Source organism: Peromyscus maniculatus, chromosome 9, assembly GCF_049852395.1.
Source record: "Peromyscus maniculatus bairdii isolate BWxNUB_F1_BW_parent chromosome 9, HU_Pman_BW_mat_3.1, whole genome shotgun sequence".
In the NCBI taxonomy this organism is placed as follows: Eukaryota; Metazoa; Chordata; class Mammalia; order Rodentia; family Cricetidae; genus Peromyscus; species Peromyscus maniculatus.
In genome coordinates, this window is record NC_134860.1 from 97,515,169 (window position 1) to 97,538,978 (window position 23,810).

A 23,810-nucleotide genomic window follows, 5' to 3' on the forward strand; every position below is an offset into this window, starting at 1 on the left:
AACAATGCTCTCACATTGGGGAAAGGAACAATGGCTTGTAGCTTTCGCCAGTTACGGACTGCTCCTGTGGCGGCCTGTTTTTAGTGTTAAGATGCTTGTCCCAGAGTGGGAAGGGATGGAGCTGAATCTTCTCTGAAGAGCTGGACTGAGGTCCTGGACAGGACTGCAGCAATGTGAAGACCATTGTAAGCCAGCTATCTCCTTCACAAAAGTGACAGAGAAGTCTATATTTCCCTTTCAGACTAGCCTTCCCTCATCATGGAATGATTGTTTCTACTTGCTACTGGCCCGCCTTCCAATCACGCATTCCTCACTTCTCCTCAGACTCTATCCACCTGGGTACACGGTATCTCTTTAGGACACAATAGATAGATCCCCTGAACTTGTTCCTTCAATTATTGTGCCCCATGGCATTTTCAGTGATGTTCTGTGTCCATCGTAAAACTCTCCTGTCAGAATCGGCAACATCTTGTTCTACTTTAAACTATAGGTTCTCTTTTTGATCATCTCAACCTCTTCTATTTTTAATATTATTTATTTGTTTTTATTAATGTGTAGCATATTCATGTGTACATGATTGCACATGTGTGTGTGTGGCGCACTGTATTTCTGTACACAAAATGCTCTCTCCCTCTGTTCACACCACACACACACACACACACACACACACACACACACACACACACAGACTTAAAATTAAAAATGAAATTCTAAAGACAAGCTCCATAAGATGACCTGAAAGAATAAAGGACAGAGGGCTGCTTGTGAATGACTGACCCCTGAACAACAAATAACTGATCCAAACTGAAAGTTCATTTGCAAGAGGAAAAGGATCACCCTTGCTCTTGGGGTTGCCTTGTGTCTCACAGCTATAAAATCCGGGCCTTTGTGTGCTGAATTTTGAACCAGGACACATTAAGACAAGAAATGTTTATTTATGGGCATCAATAAAATGAAACCCTAAGCTTTAAGATCAGACTGGGCCGGTCAGGGGCAGCTAATTCCTGCAAATACCTTGTTACTCATTGAATGTAAATGATCTACTTCTTCATTTTATCATGTTTGCACAGTGATATTTTGTGGTGGCTGCGTCCAGGTTTATGTGGATTTTTAATCTGGGAAAGTCCAGAGTTTTGCGCTCATATGTTAAAAGGTCATCGGTAAAACCAGGAACCAACCTATATTCAAGTTTGATCAAGTGTGAGGTAACCGATTTCAGTAGTTTCTTTAGACATATATTGTCTTTAGACCAGAAAAGGCTTCTCGAATTGCAACTAAAACAACACGAGACATTGGTGAAGGAAACAGCAGCGACAACACCAGACAGCGTCCTCTGCTTTCCTCAGAGCTGCCAAGGGAACACTTGGTAGACAGACAGGGTAGAAATGAAAGAAATCAGCAGAATCCCAAACCCATGCACGGCATTTCCCTTGAATGTCCTGTCATCCATGGAAGAAGCCTCCAAGCGTTTCTCTTACTTTACAGAGAAGAACGTGAAGACCAGCAGATCTGACCTATTTACCTGACACCAGCTAAGCCAGAGAGCTACATGGTGGGTCTGTGGCCTGGCTTATCCTCAGCCTGGTAGAATACAGAACTTCCTTTCCACAGTATAAACTCATTTGTTTATTGATTCTACAAAAGCAAGTTTGGCTTCTACTTTTTTGGGGGGTGATGTTATATATATATGTATATATAGATATGTACGTATATATAAAATCTTACAACTTAACACCTGTAATTGATGAGTTCATTTGCCTACATGGGTTAAAACATGAGCTTGAGTAGTAGGACTACATGCTAATCACATGTTCTCCAAAAAACTTGCTAAACATGTGACATCATCCTCCTCACAGATGGAATGGGATGATAGTAGTATGACTGGTATTTTAAGGGTTTTATTTTATTCTATTTATGTGTATATGTGTCTCTCTGTGTGGGTGTATGCAGGCTTGTTTAGGTATCCATGAGGCCAGAAAGGAGTGTCCAATACCCTGGAGCTAGGGTACAGGTGGTTGTGAGCAAATAGATGCAGGTGCTGGGAACTGAACTTGGATCCTCCACAAGAACAGTGTGAGCTCTTAATTGCAGAACCATCTTTCCAGCCCCAGTGGTATGACAGTTAAGGAGATAAGCCCGACCACAGTGTGAAACAGAATTGCCATTCTAAGTAGGTGATGGATACCCAAAGACTCTTCTGCTAGCAAGTGCATGCTGTGGCTCCAGACTTAAAGGAAGGTGCTTCTAAACGATGGAAATGGAAATGAATAGGTCTCCTGGAGGAAACTGGCCAACAACTAGAGGAAATTTTCCTTTAGGTAAATGTTTTGTTTAATACAGGGAAAAGATATTTGGCAGAACTAGATTTTGTATGCCAAGAAAATGTATGCTTTGCATACCTGAAAAAAAAAGTCATTATCATGCCTGGAATTTCTCCACCATAGAGAGTCATCCATCTGAATTCGAACACACTGGCATTACAGCTAGCAGTCTAACTCAAGATCAGGAAGAAAAACATGTTCCCTCAAAGGACAGAACTACAAAAGACACCAGATGGCTTGTTCAGCTATATGAAGCCTACTTCATCTCACAGAACACTCCATACAGATAGCCCAGCTAGGTGATAGTAATATTTTTTAAGTTTTTGTTTGTATATCTGTCAGCTTGATTGGTGTCTCACCAGCATCCCAGGGGCAATTTATATTCTCCCAGAGCAAAGAACAGAATTTCACAGGAAAATCAAATACACTACATTCTCCAACTCATGCCTCTGCATTTCCAGTCTTTTCTGTTTTTTAATTAAATGTTCACATTTGGTAGTGTTTTGCAGCCTAACAGCAGACTTGCGTAGTCAAAATGAAGGAGGGCTGAGGAACTCAGGAGCCTCAAGTAAGATGTGGTACTTTAACAGCACACCTTGGAGCTAATTGATAAGCATTTTCCATCTGGCTAATAGACTGGTGCACTCTTGGGCACGAGAGTAAATTTCCTTACTGACTAGAGCACAGGTGTCCCTGAAGCAAAGCCGTAAAGGAGGCAAAGGTTGCTCCCCCCCACTCTTATCTCCCCTTCAGGCCCTTTGCAAGTTCCCCTTTCTCTATCTTGACACTTCTATTACTGCCAAAGACCACAACCAGGGCAGAGCAGTCACAGAAGCCAATGTGTCAGCTGTCTACATGCTTCCTTTGCATCCAAAGCTGCTTTCTACACCACGCTTCCAGACACATTCCTAGTAACCCATAACCTTTGCCCTTCACAGCTTCTGCTGGTAAGCGATAAGGAAGCTTAGGCAAGTAAATAAAATCGAACGTGGGATTTCAAACTCCAGGCGAACAAATAGAGAATATAGTTGCCAGGGCAGGGGTTCAAAACAAAACATCAACAACAAACATTTGTAGCTGTCACTCTATGTAGATTAAAGCCAGGGACCATCTCATACTTAAAGAGACAAGATATTCTTCGTCCCCAAATCTTAAAGCCCATACACCAAGCAAAATGATGCCCTTTCCTTTCTAGGAGAGAAGAGGAGATGGTTCGGAGGCCCATGTAGGGTGACGGGGGTGAGGGAAGGGCCTTTGCCATGGATCTGACTGAAAACTGATATGCCTGTGCACGGGCTACACCAGGAGGATTGAGGAAGTACACATCCCTTTTCTGCTGAGGTAAGCAGAAAAGTGCCTCGCACTCTGCTGAAAGCACTCCCAGGGTGGTGAGGGCAAAAGCCATTCTTCTGAACTCACCCTCCTGTGGAGGGAAGTTCTCTGTCTCTAGGAACTTGAGGAAGGCTGACCTCGTGTTCAGCACTTAGTGGGTATCCTTCGCCCACCTCCCATGTAGGGAGCATTATTACCTTCAGGGTTAGACACATCTCCTCAGGCAAGGGAGATTCTGGGATGGCTCTGTTGGCAAACCCAGTAACCAACCGATGACTTCCATTTGGTCTGTTTTTTTTTTTTTTTCCCCAGAAGATTTATTTCACTTTATGTGTATGGGTATTTTGCCTGCCATAAGTGTGCCTGGTGCCCATGGAGGTTGGAAGAAGGCATCGGATCCCCTGGAACTGGAGTTATGAATGGTTGGGAATGATCATATGGTGATAGGTATCGAACCCTGGACCTCTGCAAGAACAAGTGTCATAACTGTGGAGTCATTTCTCCACCCTCTTCATTTGGTCTTAGGGTGAATGTTAACTTTAAATAGTAACTTTCTGCAGGCACAGTTACAACATCCTGCCTAGTGTTTCCAGCATCATGGGGAAGGATCAATTTCAGTGCAGGTATCCTTTTATCCTCCCTTAATAAGAAATTAAAAATGTTCCAATCACACTATCATCACCCAAGTGAGTCCACTTTTGATCTTCTTTACATTCGTTTTGAAAACACCATGTTGGTGAACCAATACCAACAGGACAGTGGCATTTTCTTGACTCTAAGGCCAAGGAAGCACTCAACAAACAATACATTCTAAACGAGTGGGGATATGCTAGCAGAGCCCCCTGACTGAATTGATAAGGAAGCTAAGAGAGGCAAAACCTGGGTGCATGCACAGGGCTTTATGGCCCAGTTAACCTTGAGACTCACCTGTGTGTACAGATAAAGCAGCAGCCCTGAGCAGCATATTTATAGAGCTTTACAAATCCTTGGCTTTTTTTTTTTTTTTTCTCCATGTGTGCTTTTATCTCTTTCTGAACTTTATGCCCAGTTTCTGTCTGCTGATAGTTTTCTCGGGCACAGACTGCCACAAGATTAAATGGGGAGAAGTCTAAAGGTTTCCTTTGTCACCGCTGATGTCTGAAAGTCTTTAACAGAAGTGCACAGTTCCCACCGATTAGAGAGCTGCAGAAAGTGCCACCCTCCCTCCTGCAGGAGTGACGAACGTCTTACGAATCACAGCCTCCAGATAAGGGACAAGAAACTGTCAAAGGTTATGGTGGAAAATTACCAGCTCACGGTTAGATGTTCATTGCAGACTCAGAAAATCTCTTCACTTCATGTGATGCAGCCTGCAAAGTGGCGGCGGCTGTATCTGAATAGTTACACGTCATAAAACACTATTGTTACAGCTTTAGACAGAAGCCGAAGAAGAAAACACAGGAAATGCAAACCTATTTTAGTCTCCATCTGGGCCGAGGGATTTTAATGCCACAGAATGCTTCACAAAAGGCAGGAAATGACGAAGCTACGGGTAAAATACATTCATATTGAAAGAAGAAAGCAAACAATACAGTCATAAGAGATGGCTTGCTCCCACTTGCCCTAGCTGTGAGGACGCACCTTGTGGACTCTGGTCTCTGCTCCTGGGGGTTCGGTGGCACAGGGACAAGCTACCTCGGATTCTGGGTCTTAGAGCAGGCGTTTCTGGTTGGAACGTTTACAGTCTTAGCTACTCAGCTGTGTGAGCCTAGGTTTATAATTTGGACTTGAAGCCTGTTTTCTGACTCCAGTCAATTCTGTATGCTAGCTGTGATCCTAGCTCTTACAGCTTTTTCATGTGATCAAATAATCAGGTGAAAGCCATTTCTACACACTTCGATGGAAAGTATGGTGTCAATGTAGACCTTTTCAAATGTGAATTGCCGTAAAGACGTTTTTTAAAGAAAGATGTCAAAGTGTTAAAAATCAAAGAAATGAAAACAAATAGAGATTCTTGATTAGCACAATACTACGTTGAACGAGGAATGGGAAAGTAACTTGATGTTAACTAGCGCAGTAGTCACTTGTGGAAAAAGCAAACTTCCATATAAAATGGTACATTGGATTTCTGGGTGTTTGAAATTTTCACATAGAGTACTTTTCTATCTTGATAAAAAGCCTAGGTTCTAATATTTGATAAGGGAATTTTGAAGTTTATCATAAATTATATAGAGAAATTCCAGTGAGTAATTATGGGATGAATTTTAATCACCTTCTTCCTCTGATAGTAATTCAGTATTAATATTAGTAATTAGTATTAGTGTTAGTATCATTACTGAAGATCCAACCTATAACTTCTCATGCTAAACTCATGCTGTGGCCACTAGCTACATCCCCAGCTCTGAATAAATTTATAATGATCATTGTTTTATATACTCTTCTTTAAGAAAAGATTCTATTGGTTAAGTGTGGACATGCATTTAAAATTCAATCTGGCTTTTAAATTGCTAAAACATTCTTTTTTAGCAATAACATCTTATTACTCTCCTCATTACCTAGATAACAAAGTCCAAATTCTGTGATCTGCTTCAGAAGTATGTTTCCAACTTTTCTTTTTCTCTCTTCCCTATTAAAATCCTATCTCTAAATTGGATCATTTGCATAGCTATCAACTTTCATAGGAAATGAATTCTCACCACGCATCAGGCTCTGTGGAATGAGAAATGAAGAAGGAGACAATCTTCGCTCTCAAACAGCTCACAATCTAGCAAAGGAGACAATAATGTAATGGCTCCTTAGCATCTTCCAGGTGTCAAGAGTTGAGGTGTGCTTGTAGCCTAAGAGCAGATAAGGCTCACCTCCTTGCAGGATGGGTAAACAGTTCAGGGCAGAACTCACAGAGGAGAGAGCAAACAAACTATAATTCTCCAAGCCAAAGACACACCAGACCAGGGAGCAGTATGTTCTTAGGCATGAAAACTCAAGACAGAAATGTGGGTGTATCAGTCAAGGTTCTCTAGAGGAACATAACTGCCAAAGTGAATACATACCAAAAAGGAATGCCTTTGATTGGAATACACAATATATGTCCGGCAGCCGAAAAGTGATTGTCCGCATTCTACAAAAAAGCACCCAGTAGCAGCTCAGCCCATGAGGCTGGATGTCTTAGCAGTTCTATCCTGTCCTGCTGCTGAGGGCAGGGAGGACTCTTGGAGAGCCATTAGTCTTGAGTCCATGCTGGAAGGCTAAGCTGGGTTCCTAAGTCAAGAACAGCAGTAGCAGCAGAAGAAGGAGGAGGAGGAGGAGGCGGGGGGGGGGGGGGGGAGGACAAGAAGAAGAGGAAGAGGAAGAGGAAGGAGGAGGAGAAAAAGAAGAGGAGGAGGAAGAAGAAGAGGAAGAGGAAGGAGAAGGAGGAGGAGAAAAAGAAGAGGAGGAGGAAGAAGAAGAGGAAGATGAAAAGAGATGTACTCACCAGAAAAGGGTAAAAGTGGAAGTGGGAAGGCAAAAAGCAACAGCTTTTCTCGTGAAGTTCTTTATATGTGAGCCACCACGGGGAGGTGTCACCCACACTGGGGGTGGGGATTCTTCTCTGATTTAGTCCTTCCAGGAAATACTCTTATAGACCACCCAGAGGCATATCTCTTAGTCGACTCTATGTCCAGTAAAGTTGGCAACCATGATTAACCATCAGAGTGTGTCTGCTCAAACACAGATGTCTGATCAGTTAGAAGAATGTACAATATTTGCCGTCTTCCAAATGTTCATCTATTACTTCCTTTGATCATGATTTACTTGGCCATTTCTGCAGCCCTGAGTAGTGGTTAGTGCTTGACTGTTGATGAGGCTTGATTGGGGACTTTCCTCAGCACTGTAGGAAATTTAATTACAGCATAGAATTCTATCTACTGGACTTCCCCCAAGTAACATCTTACTGCCAGTTATGAGAGAGAAAAAAAGAACTTCTTTCATTCTCAGCTATCCCATGGGAGAGAAAAGTAACTCAAGATCAAAGTCAGTGTCATAGAAATGTGTGGCCACCACCACTTTAACACTGATAAGGACTAGGACTCTACAAGGTTGGAAGGATCTTAAAGAAAACTTCCACTATATTCAAAAGCCTACGGAGATGGGGATCCAGTTTCATGTATTAACCAAATGAATACAAATCCAAATAAATAGAACTGCACTATGTGTACATAGAAGTAGAAATTCCCCCAAGGATGGGAGAACATTAGGTAAACAAACAACAATGGCAACAACGGCAGCAATACCATCCTCAAATCCAAAGGCAACAAAACAGTTTGTCTCAGGGTCCAGATAAATGATCTCTGTTGCTGGGTTGTACATTTCCTATTCTTCGTTCTAAACTGGGGCTTCTTGTTTCCAACTTTTTGAGTTTCCCATCTGTTTTGCAAATGGTATATTAAGGTCTCACTTGAGAACTCCCATCTTATACAACTGCAACCATCTGTGAAGGTAAACTGCAACTTATATGAGATTTCATAATTACTTCCTTTGGATCCCAAGACCATTTTTAACTGAGTATAGATAGGAATATTTGAAAATCAAAACTGCAGGATTAGGATTTGAACATAAGAAATTAGCATGTATTTGGTACTTTATTAACTTGTAATAACTAGGGGAAGTTGGCCTGTGAGATGCTAATCTTGTGACTTAAATATGTAATTTCAGCAGTTATGTGAAAACTGAAAACTGAGATTAAACCTTATGGTTCACATAAAAACTTGAGACACTCAGGAGGATTTAGGAATCTAGAGATTGACTTTGTTGTTAAAGAGAAAGGAGCTGGGAAAGGAAGCACCTACCACAAATATGTCACCTAGTTGAAGCTGCCTTTATAGTCACATGTCATGTCCTCCATGAAGCTGACCTTCTCTGATCCAAACTGGGACAAGAATTTTCATGATGAAGGAGATCTCTGTGCTGGGGAAAATATCTTGATTGGTCACGTAGGAAAGAATGTAAGACTCTGGGGTGAGGAAGATGCATAAGAGCTTGAGAAACTTAATATATGGGTGTGGTTAGAGTTTTCCAGAAGAGCAAAAGCAACAAATATGTGTCAAGTTAAATATAGAGACACTTATTTTAAATAATTGGTTTATAGGGCTAAGGAGATGGTTTAGTTAATAAAGTCCTGCTTTACATGAGAACCCGAGTTCGCTCCCTAGAACCTGTGGAACAGAAGCTTTGTGTGGGGGCGCATGCTTGTAATCCCCATGTTTGAGAGACAGGTTCAAGAGGATTTCTAGGACTCACTGGCTAGTAAGAATCTGCCTCCAAGTAGGTGGGATAGTTTTTGTGAGGGTGACACTTGAATTTGTTCTCCGGTGCCGTGTATTTATCTGTCACTCCCATAGACTGTAGCCTACTTAGAAGTTCAAGAATTCTGAGTTTGTTGCCCTATTACAAAACTCCAAATCAGTCACTAACGGTGGAGTTGGATATGTAGACTACTTCAATGATAGACAGTACAGGCCATACTAGTGTGAGATTTCAGAGCTCCAAGAATGAGCAGTAATAGTTAACCTTCTATGGCATCCACTGCTTGGCCTGGTCTATGCCCAAATCTAAAGGAACAGTCTAAGAGGGTAGTCAGGCTCCCGTGCAGATGCTGTGGTGACCTGTAACTTAGCAACAGACTGGGAGAGCTGAGACCTGCACAGCCGCTCATGGCAAGGACTTTTTGTATCTTGCCATTCTTTATAGGACAATGGATGACAGTTTTATATATAAACCATAGCTATGGTAAAACAAAGGAATAGTCATATCCATTTAAAAAGCTGTAGACCTTTCTTGAGTCAATCTGTTGTCAGTGTGCTTGTCTGATTTTGTTGATGTCATCATGGCTTTGTAGAACACACACACTTCCTCTCAAACACACATGCGCAGACACATACACACACAAACACATATCACAGTGAAACTACAAAGAAGAAAAGGTCATGTAGAAGATGCCCATGTATAAGGAAAATGCAATTTTATTTCAGAAATGCACAATCACTCAAGTGTATGTTGTGTAGGCGTTCGTTGGGGGAATTGAGACTAAATAAGAAGTGATGTAAATTATACTTACTACACTTTTGGGAGAGAAATATATTAAACCCAGACAGCACAGGGACAAAGCACAAATAATTCATTGTGTTGGAGAAAACCATGTCACTTTGGTGGGAAGACAAAGAACTATGTATTATTAAACCCCTCAGTAGCCATTGGAGACTCAAATACTTTTTCAGGGATATACATCTATATTCAGTACTGGGAAATATATAATATTCATATATATATATATATATGTGAATTGTATAATATCAAAATGTATATATTCAGTATGTGTACCATACATTACTATGTACACTTATGTGTGTGTATTAAAGCCCCAAGGCATTCTAATTTCTAGCACATTCTCTACATTTAATCATTCCATGCTGCTGTTTCCTAGACATCCAACCCAAAATGAACAATGAAGCCATCGACATTTAGATTAAAAATCACAGGTATGTCCAGATACCCTGACCCAGCTGAGACCAGAGGAAGTTACAGAATTTTCCACCTCCCATTTAGTCTCAGTCATTGAAATGTCTAGGAATCGTCTGCCTGAAGAAGTCTCAACACATAGATTACCTGGAGAGAAATATCTCCTGATGTGTTGTGGGAGACTTGTCTCGGTAGCCTGCTGGATAATGCAGTGTCCTGTAGGGGGGATTGAAACACAAATAAAAACAAAGCTAGAGAGATGGATTAGCTGCTGGTATAGCCTAAAGAGAATTTTCTCTGGTGAAAATTAAGCCAATGATATATAAATCTAATATTCAACTTCCTATTTTATTAACAGAGTGTATGAAGTAACTAAATGGATTAGGATCAGCCTTGCAAGCACTTCCATTCTACACAAAGAGCCCAAAAGATGGGTATGTTCATTACTGGTCTCTTAAGAGGGTCATTTACAAAATAACTACCACTAAAGGTATTGCCAAAACATTCAGCAAAATCAGATTGTTTGGATGGCTGGAAAGATGGCTCAGTGGTTAAGAGAACTGGCTCATCTTGCAGAAGACCCACACTTATGTTCCTGTATCCACATGGGAGCTCACAACCATCTGTAACTCCAGTTCCAGGAGATCTGATGCTCTCTTTTGACCTTGTTGGCATGCAGGTGGTACACACACATAAATGAAGACAAAATATTCATATACACAAAATAAAATAAATAATACTTAAAAAAAAGTCAGACTATTGGGACCCTCGTGATGGCTCAGCAGGTAAAAGAGATTGAAGCACATGCCTGGCAATAGAAGTTCAAATCACCGGAAGTCACATCAAGGTAGATGGGAAGAAGTGATATCATACAGTTGTCCTCTTACCTTCATGTGGCCCCCCACAATACACACACACACACACACACACACACACACACACACACACACACACTTACTTTTAAAAGGCAACTAACTGGTTTACTGCATCGGATTTTTTTTTTCTTTGAGACAGGGTTTCTCTGTGTAGCTTTGGAGCTTTTCCTGGATCTTGCTCTGTAGACCAGGCTGGCCTCGAACTCACAAAGATCCACCTGGCTTTGCCTCCCGAGTGCTGGGATTAAAGGCGTGTGCTCCCCCCCCCCCACTGCGGCCTGGCTCTGCATCAGATTTTAAGAACCACATACTGTTAGTTGTCAGACTGGTGTGTAATTCCCAGAAAAGCACCTTAGAAGGCTTTTAGTGGTAGAGAAAGAGACTTTTCCAGGACCCCTCAGTAATGTTTCAATAGGGTGGACTTGAGGAAGTCAGGGGAGTGGTGACCCAGCTTCTGCACAGGGTGAAGGGGCTGGGCTTTGATGCTGAAGGACAGTGAGGTACAGCTTGCAGGCTCTGTCCCATTCTCTGGTGTGTAACAGAACGATGACGCAGAACTCACTATCTTTTCAAAAAGGGACTTGAGGCAGCGGTAGAGTGATCCAAAATCTCTTTAGAGCTCTGATCTTCCTTTGCCATGTATAAAGGATATTTTGATTGGCTTATGTGTTTTTGTAGGTGAATAATCAAAGGTATCTACTGAATGTTTCCTGATCACCGTGATTCCTAACTAGCTCATATCTTACTCCCTACCTCCCATCATTTTTACCTTTCATGATGGCTAAGGAAACTGGTCCTACAACCAGACTGACTGGAAACGTTGCCTAAACTGAGTACCTCACCTTACCATTTCCATTTCCTATCCATTAGAATATAGCTAGCTAGATTACAATCCAAGATTTTTGGAATGAACACAAAAGATTGAGGATGCTGCTAGGTATAATTTATAGCCACTTCCTTTATAGAATATATTTTTCTAGATCTTCAGGGGAAGCACCTTAGGTAATAAGAACCAGATTTTTCACGAGTTTATTTTAGCAATTATTTAAAGATATTCTACTTATTAATGTTCTTATATTCAAACCCCTCAATAATCCAGTTTTCTTAAAAAACATAAAGAGATAAGCTACCCTTGGCATGCTCCATGGATCATTTTATGACACACAAAGCCTGAAGAAACTGTAGCTCAAGGGATTCAATTTTGATCTCTGAGAGATGCATCTTTCGTATCACACTGTATTTCTGGACCATCTTTGAGTTCGCTAATCATTAAAATATTAGGAATTTCTTTTTAGGTGATCATTGTTGCAAAATAAAAAATCTCATTCTTATTAAAACACAGATTCTGTCTTATCTCGGGTTTCAATTTACTATATGTAAGCAGTAAAACTTTTCCCAACAAAGGCTTAATTAAAATGGTTAATAGCTGTGATTTTCAAAGTGCCTGAGTCAGCCTTAGTAATAATTAGGGAGTCTTGTTCCATACAAAATGCTTTATTTAACCTTCATGCCTTCATTCAGATAATTATACAAATGCATACAGATAAAGGTTTAAACTCTATTTCAGTTCACAGCTCAATTCATAGGAAAGTTGAATACAGAAAAGCAATGCACCAACAGAATATGTCTGAGACACCATTGAAAACGATAACACTTGTTCATTTAAATCTCTGAGAATAGACTGGAATACTCTTCTGAGAGAGCCTCATTAGGAGAGTCTCCCTTTTCATTATCATAGGGCAAAAAAAAAAATCACCATTTTACAGTAAAAGAAAAAGCTCTGAGTATATTTACAATACATACACTATACATAAATACAGAACAACACTTACATAATATTAATAAACTTATGACAGGAGCTGTCTAGACACTACAGAGTATATAAATGCAGAGGAAACTATTAGGAAATTAGATCTTTAATCTGAAGAAATAAATTTATTTGCAATTAAAACTCAGAAAAGAAAAAGCAAACAAAGATCTAAGAACTCAACACATTTGCTTGCCAGCATCATTGGGGGATTTCATCCTTTAATGCAGGTTCTCCTCTGGGCACTCTTAGCTCTCTGGGTCATAAGCCCAAGAGTCTTTTTGTCAGATTAGATCCATAAAAGGAATCAGAAGCAGCCCATCTATTCACTTTGCTGTGTAGAGGCTTCTAGCCTAGAATAACCACTTTGCGAACTAAAGGACATTTTCATATTTGTACACAGAAAGATCTTGTGATCCAATGACCATGTGTGATGAGCTAAGTGTTGAGGAAAAGCAAAGAGATGCCTGCTTGATTTGGCCAAAGATGATGTTTTTCTTTATTCCCATGTTTTTCAGATAGGACTAGGAGATTTACTCAAAGGAATATGACGTCTGCACTGACCCTCCCCTACACCAAGAGCAATGTCTAGACTACTACTAATTATAACTAAGTCATTTTAAGTGGCAGGTGGGTATCTTAAAGGTGGTCTGTTCTCATCATTTCACAACACAGACAATTCCTAGTACATCCGTCTATGGACAAACATAAATTTGCTGGTTTCTCTTTGTAAAAAGTGATCATGATACACGTAATTGCATTATGAGGCAGGATGACATAATACATAAGACAATGTTTTCAAGCTGGTTTTGTTAAGTAGTTATCTCACATCCATCCATAGTTGGTTTTCCATGTGATGCAATGTGTCCCACATAGACATGAACAAAACAATACAACCGCCACACCATCCCATGAAGGGGAGACAGTGGTTTTCAAAAATGAACCTTCAAACACAACAAACTGTACACAGACAAGTTGATAGGAAAGAGCCTTGTATATAGGCACCAGTGCCCAGTTCAATAATACCCAATGAATGAATAATTTGAGGAATAAAATATATTCTATGATCTGGATACAACACAAAATTCTGTCATGGGAAAGCTAGAAATGTGAGTGGGGGAAAATAATTTTCTATAACATTTTATGTTTTATTTTTAGATAACAAAATGAGCGTAAAAGGAAGATGTCAAAATATCCCTATAGTTTTTGATTGAGTGGACATTTTAACTTGTAGAACTGGAGCTGAATTCTCTCCTATAAAACCTCATTTCTCAACAAAAAATTAATCTCTGTCAAGGACTTGGCTAACTTGCTTTTGAAAAAGAATAATTCACAACAGGAATCTGTTGAAACACTTCACATTTCTAGAGATGAAATGCAGAAAAAAAATGTTACTGATGTGCCTATTCCCACTATTCATTTCTTGTCAGTCCTCTTAGAGTGGTGGCATTGTCATTTGAGAAATAATTGGTGGTGAAACTCAATTAAGTGACAGCAGTCTAAGCCTACAGGAGGTTGAAGACATAGACACTTGCTTTCAGCATGGAAGAGAAGTGGTTTGTACAGCTTTTATCTCATCCCCCAGCTAACTAACAGGGAGAAAGACCATAATTCAGAAGATTCATTTTCAGAAACTGAAACACTCTGAGAAATGGCATTCTTAATGTTTTCAAAGTCCATTAGCGCTTCCATGAATCAATACTGTCAGAGACTTTCTTCTATGCAGAAGGGGAAGGATTTCATTTCTCTGATGTTAGACAGCTCCTCACATAAAACTCAAACTAACAATACTATAAGCATATTATTTATGAGACTATTTAAAACATTCCAAGACAGTGCTGTTAAGTGGGAGCCCTGCAAAGGAACTGTGTACTGATCATCTGAATGCTGACGTCACTACCCCATAAACACCTGTTATGAAGTACTTTGACAGAGGTGAGGGTTTCAGATGCTCTTTCACACACAGGTCATAGCATGTCTGTGTTAGGGGAAAAGAAACTACTATACAAAAAATATGTAAATTGAGAAAAACTAACTGAATTATCATAGTAAGTAAGAAGGGGTTTTTAAGATCTTGCGGGCTCTGGGCAAACATTTGGAAGAAATTGACAAGTGTAGGGAGTGCTCTGGTTCAATGTGTTTCTAGAAATACCACCCATCAGTGAGTTTCCAGGAAGCGGCTGATTTCAAAGTCTCTGCACCATTGTCACATCATGTGCTAGACCATGTTCTGGTATTTTACCCCTACAGGGTGCTCATGACCAAACCAAGTTAGAGACTGGGAACATGGCAGCCAGAAGCAGGCAATGGGGTGTGCACTATAGCACACAGAACACAGGCTGCAGAGCCAGGAAGCTTTGTATTCCCACTCGACCTACTCGACTTATTCTGTGCCCGTGGACATCTCGGCCATTCTCCTTGTGCCTCAGTTTCCCATCCACAAAGGGGAAAGTGGTTGTACAGACCGGAGGGACCATGTTCGAATTCTTAGTGGAGGCCTCAGCATGAGCTTTGGACCGTGCAGATACTTCAGCACTTTCAGACACACGGGAAGAAGAAAGTCAGAATGTTTGATATCGGTCAGACCAGGGGACACGGGAGCTGTGCTTTAAAACGATGCCTATTTGCTTTTATCCCTCTACCTGCTGATGCATGTGTTTTCAGCCTTCTCTTCTGAAACAGAGTAGGGTAAATAGTGGATGGTCTTCTAGACCTGAGGTTGGGGCTATGCTGCAGAATGCTGTCCATTGCAGTACCACACTGTCTAAAGCCATTCTTACTGAGTGTTTGCCTCTAGTAGAGCTTAGCTGGGAGCCCCAACAGCTTTTCGGGGTGAAGTCATGCTCTGAGACAACAAGGCTGGAAAATACTCTGGGTTCCTGTCTATACACAGTGTCATCATTTATTTCTACCCATGACTCCACTTTTAGCCATAAAATGATTTTAGAAAACAAACAAACACAAACTTGTGAACTTCTGAATGTACATCATGAGGTAACTGTCAGAATTAACTAAGTAACTGTCTGAAGGCCTTCACAGGTATCACAAGATTTTTTTGGGGGGGAAAGGAAGGGGAATAATTTGTCAATGTTCACCTCCAAATGCTACCAGGATATATTAGGCGAAAAGAGACACATGAAGACAGACTTGTGCGCTGATCTAAGAGAGCAAAATTAAGCAGACAAGAGTCCCTCACAGTGTGGCTCTAAGTGCGTCAGTGTTTGTAACTGAGTAAGCCTTTCTGAGCTATACACATGCTCTGTTCTAAGTCTGAGGTACACTTTATCTGAACGTCGTAACGGTTCTACACTGTCATGTACACTGAGGAGAACTTTAATTCCCATATTCACCCGACTGTATTCAAGTAAGACAAATAAAATTAAGAGACACTCGTTGCAAATCAGGTTAGTTATACTTCAAAGTGATGAAAGCCCTTTTCTGTGGGTTCGTGGGAAGAAATTTAATCCACTATGTGCATATATTTACTCCGTGTGTGTGTGTGTGTGTGTGTGTGTGTGTGTGTGTGTGTGCGCGCGCGCTCACACTGTGTAGGAAAAACCCAGTATGATGAAGAATTATTGCTCTGTGAAAGTATAGGATTATCTCATTGGTCATATTCATTGACAGGCACTTTCAGCATTTCATTTATTTCTGAAAAAATGGGCATTAACTTTTTCCTATTGCTACTACAGATTCTTTTACTATGTGGCCATATCCATACACTTAACCTCATCAACCTGTACCTAACCCAGAAAGCAACCCCTCTGGAAAGTAAACAGGAATAAATACCTGATTTTCTGTTTTTCAATTGAGAACCACTTTGTTGAGGAGGAGGATAACTGAGAACAGAGAATGACTGCTAGATGATTTTTCTAGAACCAGCACGTCCCCATTTTTCCCTTTTGAAGAAGAGACATGACAAGTTTGAGAAAATGACTTCAGTTGACTTTTAAACCTAAGCTATGACAAGTGGCCACTCTGTTCTGACCAAGCACCAAGAAGATCAACAAGAGGGATCATTTCCCACAGCAACATCACCAATTGTGTGTACCATCCATACACAAGGCATATCTCAACAAGTGTTTTTTTTTATTGTGATGAAAACTAGAAGCTTTTCCCCAACATATGTCATCAAACTATTTACAACCTCTGTAAAATTTGCGTGTTTGAAAATACTTTTCCCACTGTCACATGTTACGAATACAGTAAAATAGCTTCGCTCTATTTTTAAAGATGCAGTATCCTTCCACTTTATTTTCTTATGAAAAATCTGAATTTCTATTGCAATTGCTTAGTATTTAGATATTTAAAATACCAATGGGCATGGTTTGCTAAACAGACATTACTCTATAATGAAATTGTGAAAATATAGCATTTTAAATTTTTATATACATTTCTTAGCTATAAAATGCAGGCAAAGTTACATAGTATTATAAGCTGATTCTCTAGTCAGGTAATAACTTACATTTCTACATAGTATGGGTTATTACAAATTATTTCTTTTAAAAAAGTTCTTTGTTGATATTTACTTGCCTGTTGGCTGCCGCATATGCAGGTGTGTACACACAGGTGCATGTGTTGGGGTGTCTGTCCAGGTAAGTGAAAGGCAGTGTGGGAATAAGTAGAAATGTAAAATGGAAGACATGACTGGTCAAATCTCTTCCCTAAACTAAACCAAATCAAATTACTTCTGTGGGATATACAACCTTAGAAAAAGTCAAGGAAGAGATTTGGCCGATGGCATACATTTATGGGATAAACTTAATGAGAGTGGATTATGAACTATGATTATTAAGGCTTCCTGGGCCTATGGTGGTTCATCCACATTAGTTCACATTCGATCCTTTCTATGCAGACTGCATGGGTGCTGGTATTGACGCTGCTTCAGTTCTGTGAATTCTCAATTCAAAAGTGATAAGACAGCCTGGTAACAACCTCTCAGCTACATTTCTAGGCAGTCAGAATAACAAAACAAAGGCATAGTAATACAACTGAAGGCCTCACCTCACCAGATTTATTCAATTGCAGCTTTGGTACATATAATAAACAAAGCACAGACTAAGGAATACTGCATCTTTATCCATATACATGTTATCATTCTAATGAGCTGATCTCAAAGTGCAGACTTACATTTCCATTTCAGACACCAATGGCAATTCGAAGTTAAACAAGTTGTATAAAAACGAACACACTCTTTGCATGAGCTATTCCAAATTTCACCCATGATGAACAGAGCTTCTCTAATCACCTAGAACTTTCATTTGTAAACAGTGAAGCATCTTGAAAGCCCCGTTCCCTAACTTCTCTCCTTTCCCATTTAAACTTTAAAGTGATATTTAAAAGTGCTCATTTAGCTGACTCGTGTAACTGACACTCAACTTGTTGAAAACAAAAACCGTATGTGACTTGTAAAGGCAGTAGTGTAATCCATGGGTAAGCCCTCAGGAACCTCTTTCCAAATGCCATAAAGGAACATAAAATCAAGCAGTGTCCAGAGCAATCGACAGCAGGAGGCTGGAGCTGAATGCAAAATTTCTCTCCAAACAACTTAAGATCGGAATATAAGGGGCTCTCTGAAACCCCTCCAATAGCCCAACTCCCTTGTCATCTGTCTTCACTGCGCAAGGGGACAACCAGCTCTCCTGCTGTGTGTGCCAGGCGTGGCCTAGCTGCAAGCTGAACCACTTCAAATCTGAAACTCAAACGTGCTTTGCTTGGGAAATATCAAGAAGTCCTTTAGGATCCTTTCCCTTTGAGAGTTTATCATATACTGTGCTTTTCAAGAAGCTAGATACGCACATGAAATGGGCGGAGGCTTTTTTGTGCCTAAGGATATCCCATTTCCTTCAATCCCGAACTCCTTGCTTTTATACAGGAAACACATCTAGGAAATTCACCAAGGAGAACTGATTACAGCCCCCCCCCCCATGAGTTCCAAATACATTTCAGTTCTTGGGCCAGATCAGGGACGTGTTCACTTGTGCTTAGATCCTCTCTAAAAATATCGCTAAGTCAAAAGGAACGGAATGCTGTAACGATGGCAGATTTGATCAGTTCTCTCACCATCTCAGTATGCTTCCCACTTACAGGGAGTGAGGGGGGAAGTGAGCTTCCCCCAAGTCTTCCCTAAGCTATTAGGTGCAACTCACTTAGTTCTGTGCTAAATTTAAATCAAGATGTCACTCAGGAAGCTTCCACTGCCTGTCAAGTCAATGAATTTTACCTGCAACACTTGCAAGATGTCTCTCAGTGGGAAAAGAAATGGCTCTGAGGAGAGCAGACAGAACCAAGTCAAATCTATACTTCACTTGAGTGACTCCCCTACTACCTGCCAATCAGGCTCTTGGGCCAGCCCTTGGGGATCACGGTTGTTCGTTCGCTACTATCTGTGTTCTTCACACTGGCCAGTTACCAATGCTGGCACACATCAGGAAACCTGTTTTTATTCTGAGTGATAACAGGCAACGAGAAGTAGGAAGTGCATACAGTACAGATTAAAAAAAAAAAAATGTTCTACTAGGTTAAAAAAAAAAATTCCACTGGCTGGTGGGTACCAGCCTGTGTAGCTGAAGCTACTTATCAATAGAACTGCAGCCCTTGTTGGAGGGAAATTGCCTGATGAATTTTTCAGACCTGGCAGAAAATATAGAGCACATATTTTTGAAGCCGGGACTTGATCTGTAGATCATGATACTTTTGCCTGAACGTTTATTAAAATTCCTTTAAAAGCTCTCCAACACAAGCGGGTCTTCTTGTAGTGTTTATAGTTCTTGCTTTGTCAGAATACAATTACCCAAATTAGAAGCTGATACTATAAAGGATAACTCTGTCACCAGAAAGCCTTTCAGAATCTGCAGACACTTAAAAATGAGCTAGGAATATTATGAGGTTAATTTGTGCAATTTCCCAAATCAAGCATCTGTCATTGAAATATATTGCAAAGGTCTTTGCTGGAGACCTTTTATAGTTAAGCTATAAAATCTTAACAACAAAAATCTCATCAAGCCCGACTGCCACACAAAGCTGGGAAAACAGCAGCTTTTAGTGGGGACAAAAACATGATCCCATATTGGAATGAGTACTTGTTGGGGTGTATTGCTTTTCCTGTATGTTTTGCTGGATACAAAAAGGCTCTTCATTTGAGAGGGACAAGGGAACCTGACTTTCTTATCCTTCTCCCAGGATAAGCAGGTTGTCTGTCCTATGAATGCCAATGTGGGAGCACGGAGATTCTGGGACAGTTTAAAAAGTGAAATGTGTAGAGAAGAATCCATGGGAGAGTCAAACTCTTGGCCCTCCGAATTGAAGAAGCAGCACCATGGCGGGCTTTCCACGGGACATTCTTTCCACGGACTCATGCCCAGGCAGAACAGCCCCACTGGCTGAAGAGTTCATCTCCAGCTCTGCCTATCTAGTCACCAAATAACTGTTTTCAAACGAGAAAGAGGGAGCATAATCTTTAATTGTGGTACTCGAGCAAGTAGGACAACAAACAGCAGAAGGATTACCTCAGTGCTGTGGATGTAACTAAGACATTTGAAATGCTGGGGTGTTTTTTACAATTCCTTTAGTAAGTATGAAAATTGGTAACGTGAGTCCTCAGTGGAGTTATTGTAGGAAAGTCCTTCTATTCATTATTGCTTTTCTCCTCAAGAGGAGCATTATATCCATCTCTGTTTTGTCTCATTTTCATGTCCACTGACTTTGCATGGGCAGCCGCACCTCTTACCTTGGTGCCAGTGTGTCTAAGAAAGTCCCCCTCCCCCGGGCTCCTTGTAATCAAACACTCAGGGCAGGAAGAGAGGATGCCTAGGTGACAGAACACTGCAATTGCAAGTGGGGCAGTAGTTATTATTATTATTGTTGCTATTATTTTTAGACAGGCTCTTCCTATTCAACTACAGAACACCTCTGCCAGTCCATGCCAGGGCAGAGCAGGACTAGCCTTGGAGAAACTGCTCTGCCCCTCTGCTGGAACAGATGAACAAAACAAAATCGAAACGGAACAAAAAACAAGCACCGACAAACAGATGAAAAGACTCAATGTTGGTTCTCTTCGGGGGATGGCGTGAGGACAAGATGTGAGTGCTATCTAGCGGGCCATGGCTGGCACAGAGGGCTCTTTCTGTGTGCCTTTCTTTTCGGGCCATGGAGCATCTCCAACAGCCCCTTCCTTTCTGGTTCATGCTGCTTGCTGGTAACAGACTGGATGTGTGTTCTGGCTTACTGAGATAGGAACTGAATTTTGGTCTAAAGGGTCTGGGGAGGGGGAGGTGCCACGGAAGAATCATCCAAACAGAGGTCTTCTCTAACCATCAATTTGCGGTAGATGACCTTTAAGGGACTGATAGCAGAGTGTCGGCCAGCTCGGAAAATGGACAAGCTACAAACCTCTTTTCAATGGCAGAGGACACAGCATGAAAAACAATGCCTGTCTCTTCAGGACCTGAGGCGCTCAACTCCCAGGCCAGCGTGCTCGCAGGCAGACGGCTCTCCCCGCGGGCGCGTGGTCATGGTGGGGGGTTACCTTCAGGCTGAAAGGAGAAGGGTTCCTTCTTGTTCCTGCTCTGGTTTCAGGCACCGTGGGGATGGCGGTGACCTTGACGTTAACACTGTAGAGGGGGCTCAACCCTGCTGAGTTAGTCGCTCCTGAAGAGACCCAGCTCTTACTCGCAGCTGGACGGGAGCCTTCCTCACACCAGCATGTGCCTCCTGCGGTGCAGCGCCAGGTGGTCTGACCTGGAGAAGCTGCGGTCACAGTCTGCGCACTTGAATGGCTTCACTCCCGTGTGTTTGCGGTAATGCCTGGTCAGTTCATCCGAACGGGCAAACTTCCAGGTGCAGCCTTCCCACGTGCATTTGTAGGGCTTCTCTCCTGGAAGAAACAAAAGACACACAAACTTTGGGGCGCCATCCCTTTTCTGTAACAACCCCAGCCAGCAGCGCTGGCTGCTGGGAAAGTGTTGTCAATGGGTGTTCCTTTGGGAAGGTCTCTGTGAGTAAACCTTAGCATCCCACCAGGGGCTTTGGGGACTGAGAGAGGTGAGTTTCAGTTTCCTCTTTCCTGCTGTGACGTCAGCTAAGTCAGTTAACATTCAAATGTGTAGCTGAGGAATGATGCCATAGGCACAAATGGAAAGAAGTGGTTTGCTTGTCACATGGGTGGGCTAAAGGGAAGTACTAACACCCCACGGAGTCTGACTTGGCTCTGTGGCTCTAAGAACAGTAAATGGTACTTAGTTGTATTTTAATAGGGCCCCCTTCCTTCTGAATATGCATCACTTCAATGCTGTCGGGCTGTATAGGACATAATGTCCATTTAGCCCTCATTTAAGGTATCCATATCACTTCATTACAAGGTAAAACAACCCAGCTCTTAGACGTATGTTATTCACAAACATCTACATTTTGTTTGTCCCTGGGGAAGAAGTCTTAGCGTAGCAGTGCCAAAATCAGTATGGTTTTTCAAGACCGGAGAACCAAATTGAGCCCAAGGAATCCTAAAGTTGGACTGAATGCTGAAAAGTCCTTGTAAAAAGTCCGAAGAAGTGTGTAACCTGACCAGGCTTTTCAGTCTGCTTGTAAGGACAGTAAACTACCCAAAGCCCGAGCTGGGAAAAGATAGCCTATCCATTGTCCAAATGGGCTCCCAGGGGAGCAGGATGATAGCTGACCCAGGTGCACTGTTTTCCTTACTCTCTTCCAAATGGAAGCCCTGTCCCCATGCAACCCCACGGAACTGATCTCTCCTGTCCCATCTTTCCAATGGACTACAATGGAGGGGACTCCAATGACGACAGGCAAGGCAGCTCACACTAATCCTGTGTATGGAGCTGCAAAGCATCCCCCATTTCACAGGAGAGATACTGTTGCTGCTCAATGTAGCACTGTAAACTACTCAAGGCTCCAGGGAAGAAGATGTTCCTGGCCCTGAATCCAGCACCTTTCACTATGCTTGATTCGGAGGAACGGATAATCCTCAGTCTAACTAAACTTTAGTGCATCCTCAGACCCCGTTAGTTCTCCTTTGTTTAGTACATTCAACCAATAAATTCTATTTCAATTAAGTTACTAACACAGTATACCACAAAGATCTTACCTTGATGCCCGTCTCCTCTACACCAGAGCCTAGATTAGGTCCTAAGTAAATTCCTGGACAAATTAACAGAACTGTAAAGCATGTGTATATAACACACACATACGCCCTCTTCCCCCTCTCTCTTTCACACACACAGACACACATACTCAAAGCACATGTATGTAACACACACACACACACACACACACACACACACACACACACACACACACACACCATACCACCACCACCACCAGCAAACTCACAGGAAACTTCTAGCTCCATTAAGTGAAATGCCTACACGGGAAAACTTGACTAAACTAGAATGAACATTTTCTTTTTTTTTAATTCAATGGTTAAGTTAGTGTTGGGTCTTAGGATCAAGTGGCCCTTTCAGAAGAGAGTGAATAAGTGGTTCAGACCAAGGGAATCTAGAAATGCTGAGGCACTAATGGTAGCCACAGGAAGCACCATGCTAGTCTGAAAGGACCCATTCAAGCAAAAGCATGCTGATTGTAATGACCCAAAACCTCAACTTCCAATTCATTCCAGTAGTTTCAAGGAGACAAAGTATGTCTTTGCATGTGCTCACTTATCAGAGTTCTAGAGACATGAGGCAAATACAAGCCAGGTAAGTGTCTAACTTACAGTGACTGACAATCTTTCATAGAATATATTCCTGACAATGAATAGTATGTATTGAATATTGCTGATTTTTTTTTATATCTTTATGGTCTGTATGAGTTCTGGCACTTAGCACAATATAAACAAATTTATTTTCCCCAATGTTCTTCTGCCTTTGCTACCATGAGTTGATTGGCTGTTACCAAGAGATATCTCCTAGCAGTGGTTTGTGTTCTGAAGAAATCAGCAGGACAGAAAATGTTACCGCTGAGGAAGGAAGGAGAAACGATCTTCTTTCC

General features: G+C 41.4%; 1 protein-coding gene across 7 annotated transcripts in view; it reads right to left on the reverse strand.

The window, feature by feature from the left end:
- Positions 1-18,560: 18,560 nt before the first annotated feature.
- Klf12 (KLF transcription factor 12) overlaps positions 18,561-23,810 on the reverse strand; it is a 433,603-nt gene continuing 428,353 nt past the window's right edge. For all 7 annotated transcript variants that reach the window (XM_042285277.2, XM_042285279.2, XM_076545456.1 and 4 more), the window contains one exon: positions 18,561-21,684. In XM_042285277.2, the coding sequence (XP_042141211.1) occupies positions 21,503-21,684 (182 nt within the window). In that variant the 3' untranslated portion in view covers positions 18,561-21,502. The remainder of the gene's footprint in view (positions 21,685-23,810) is intronic.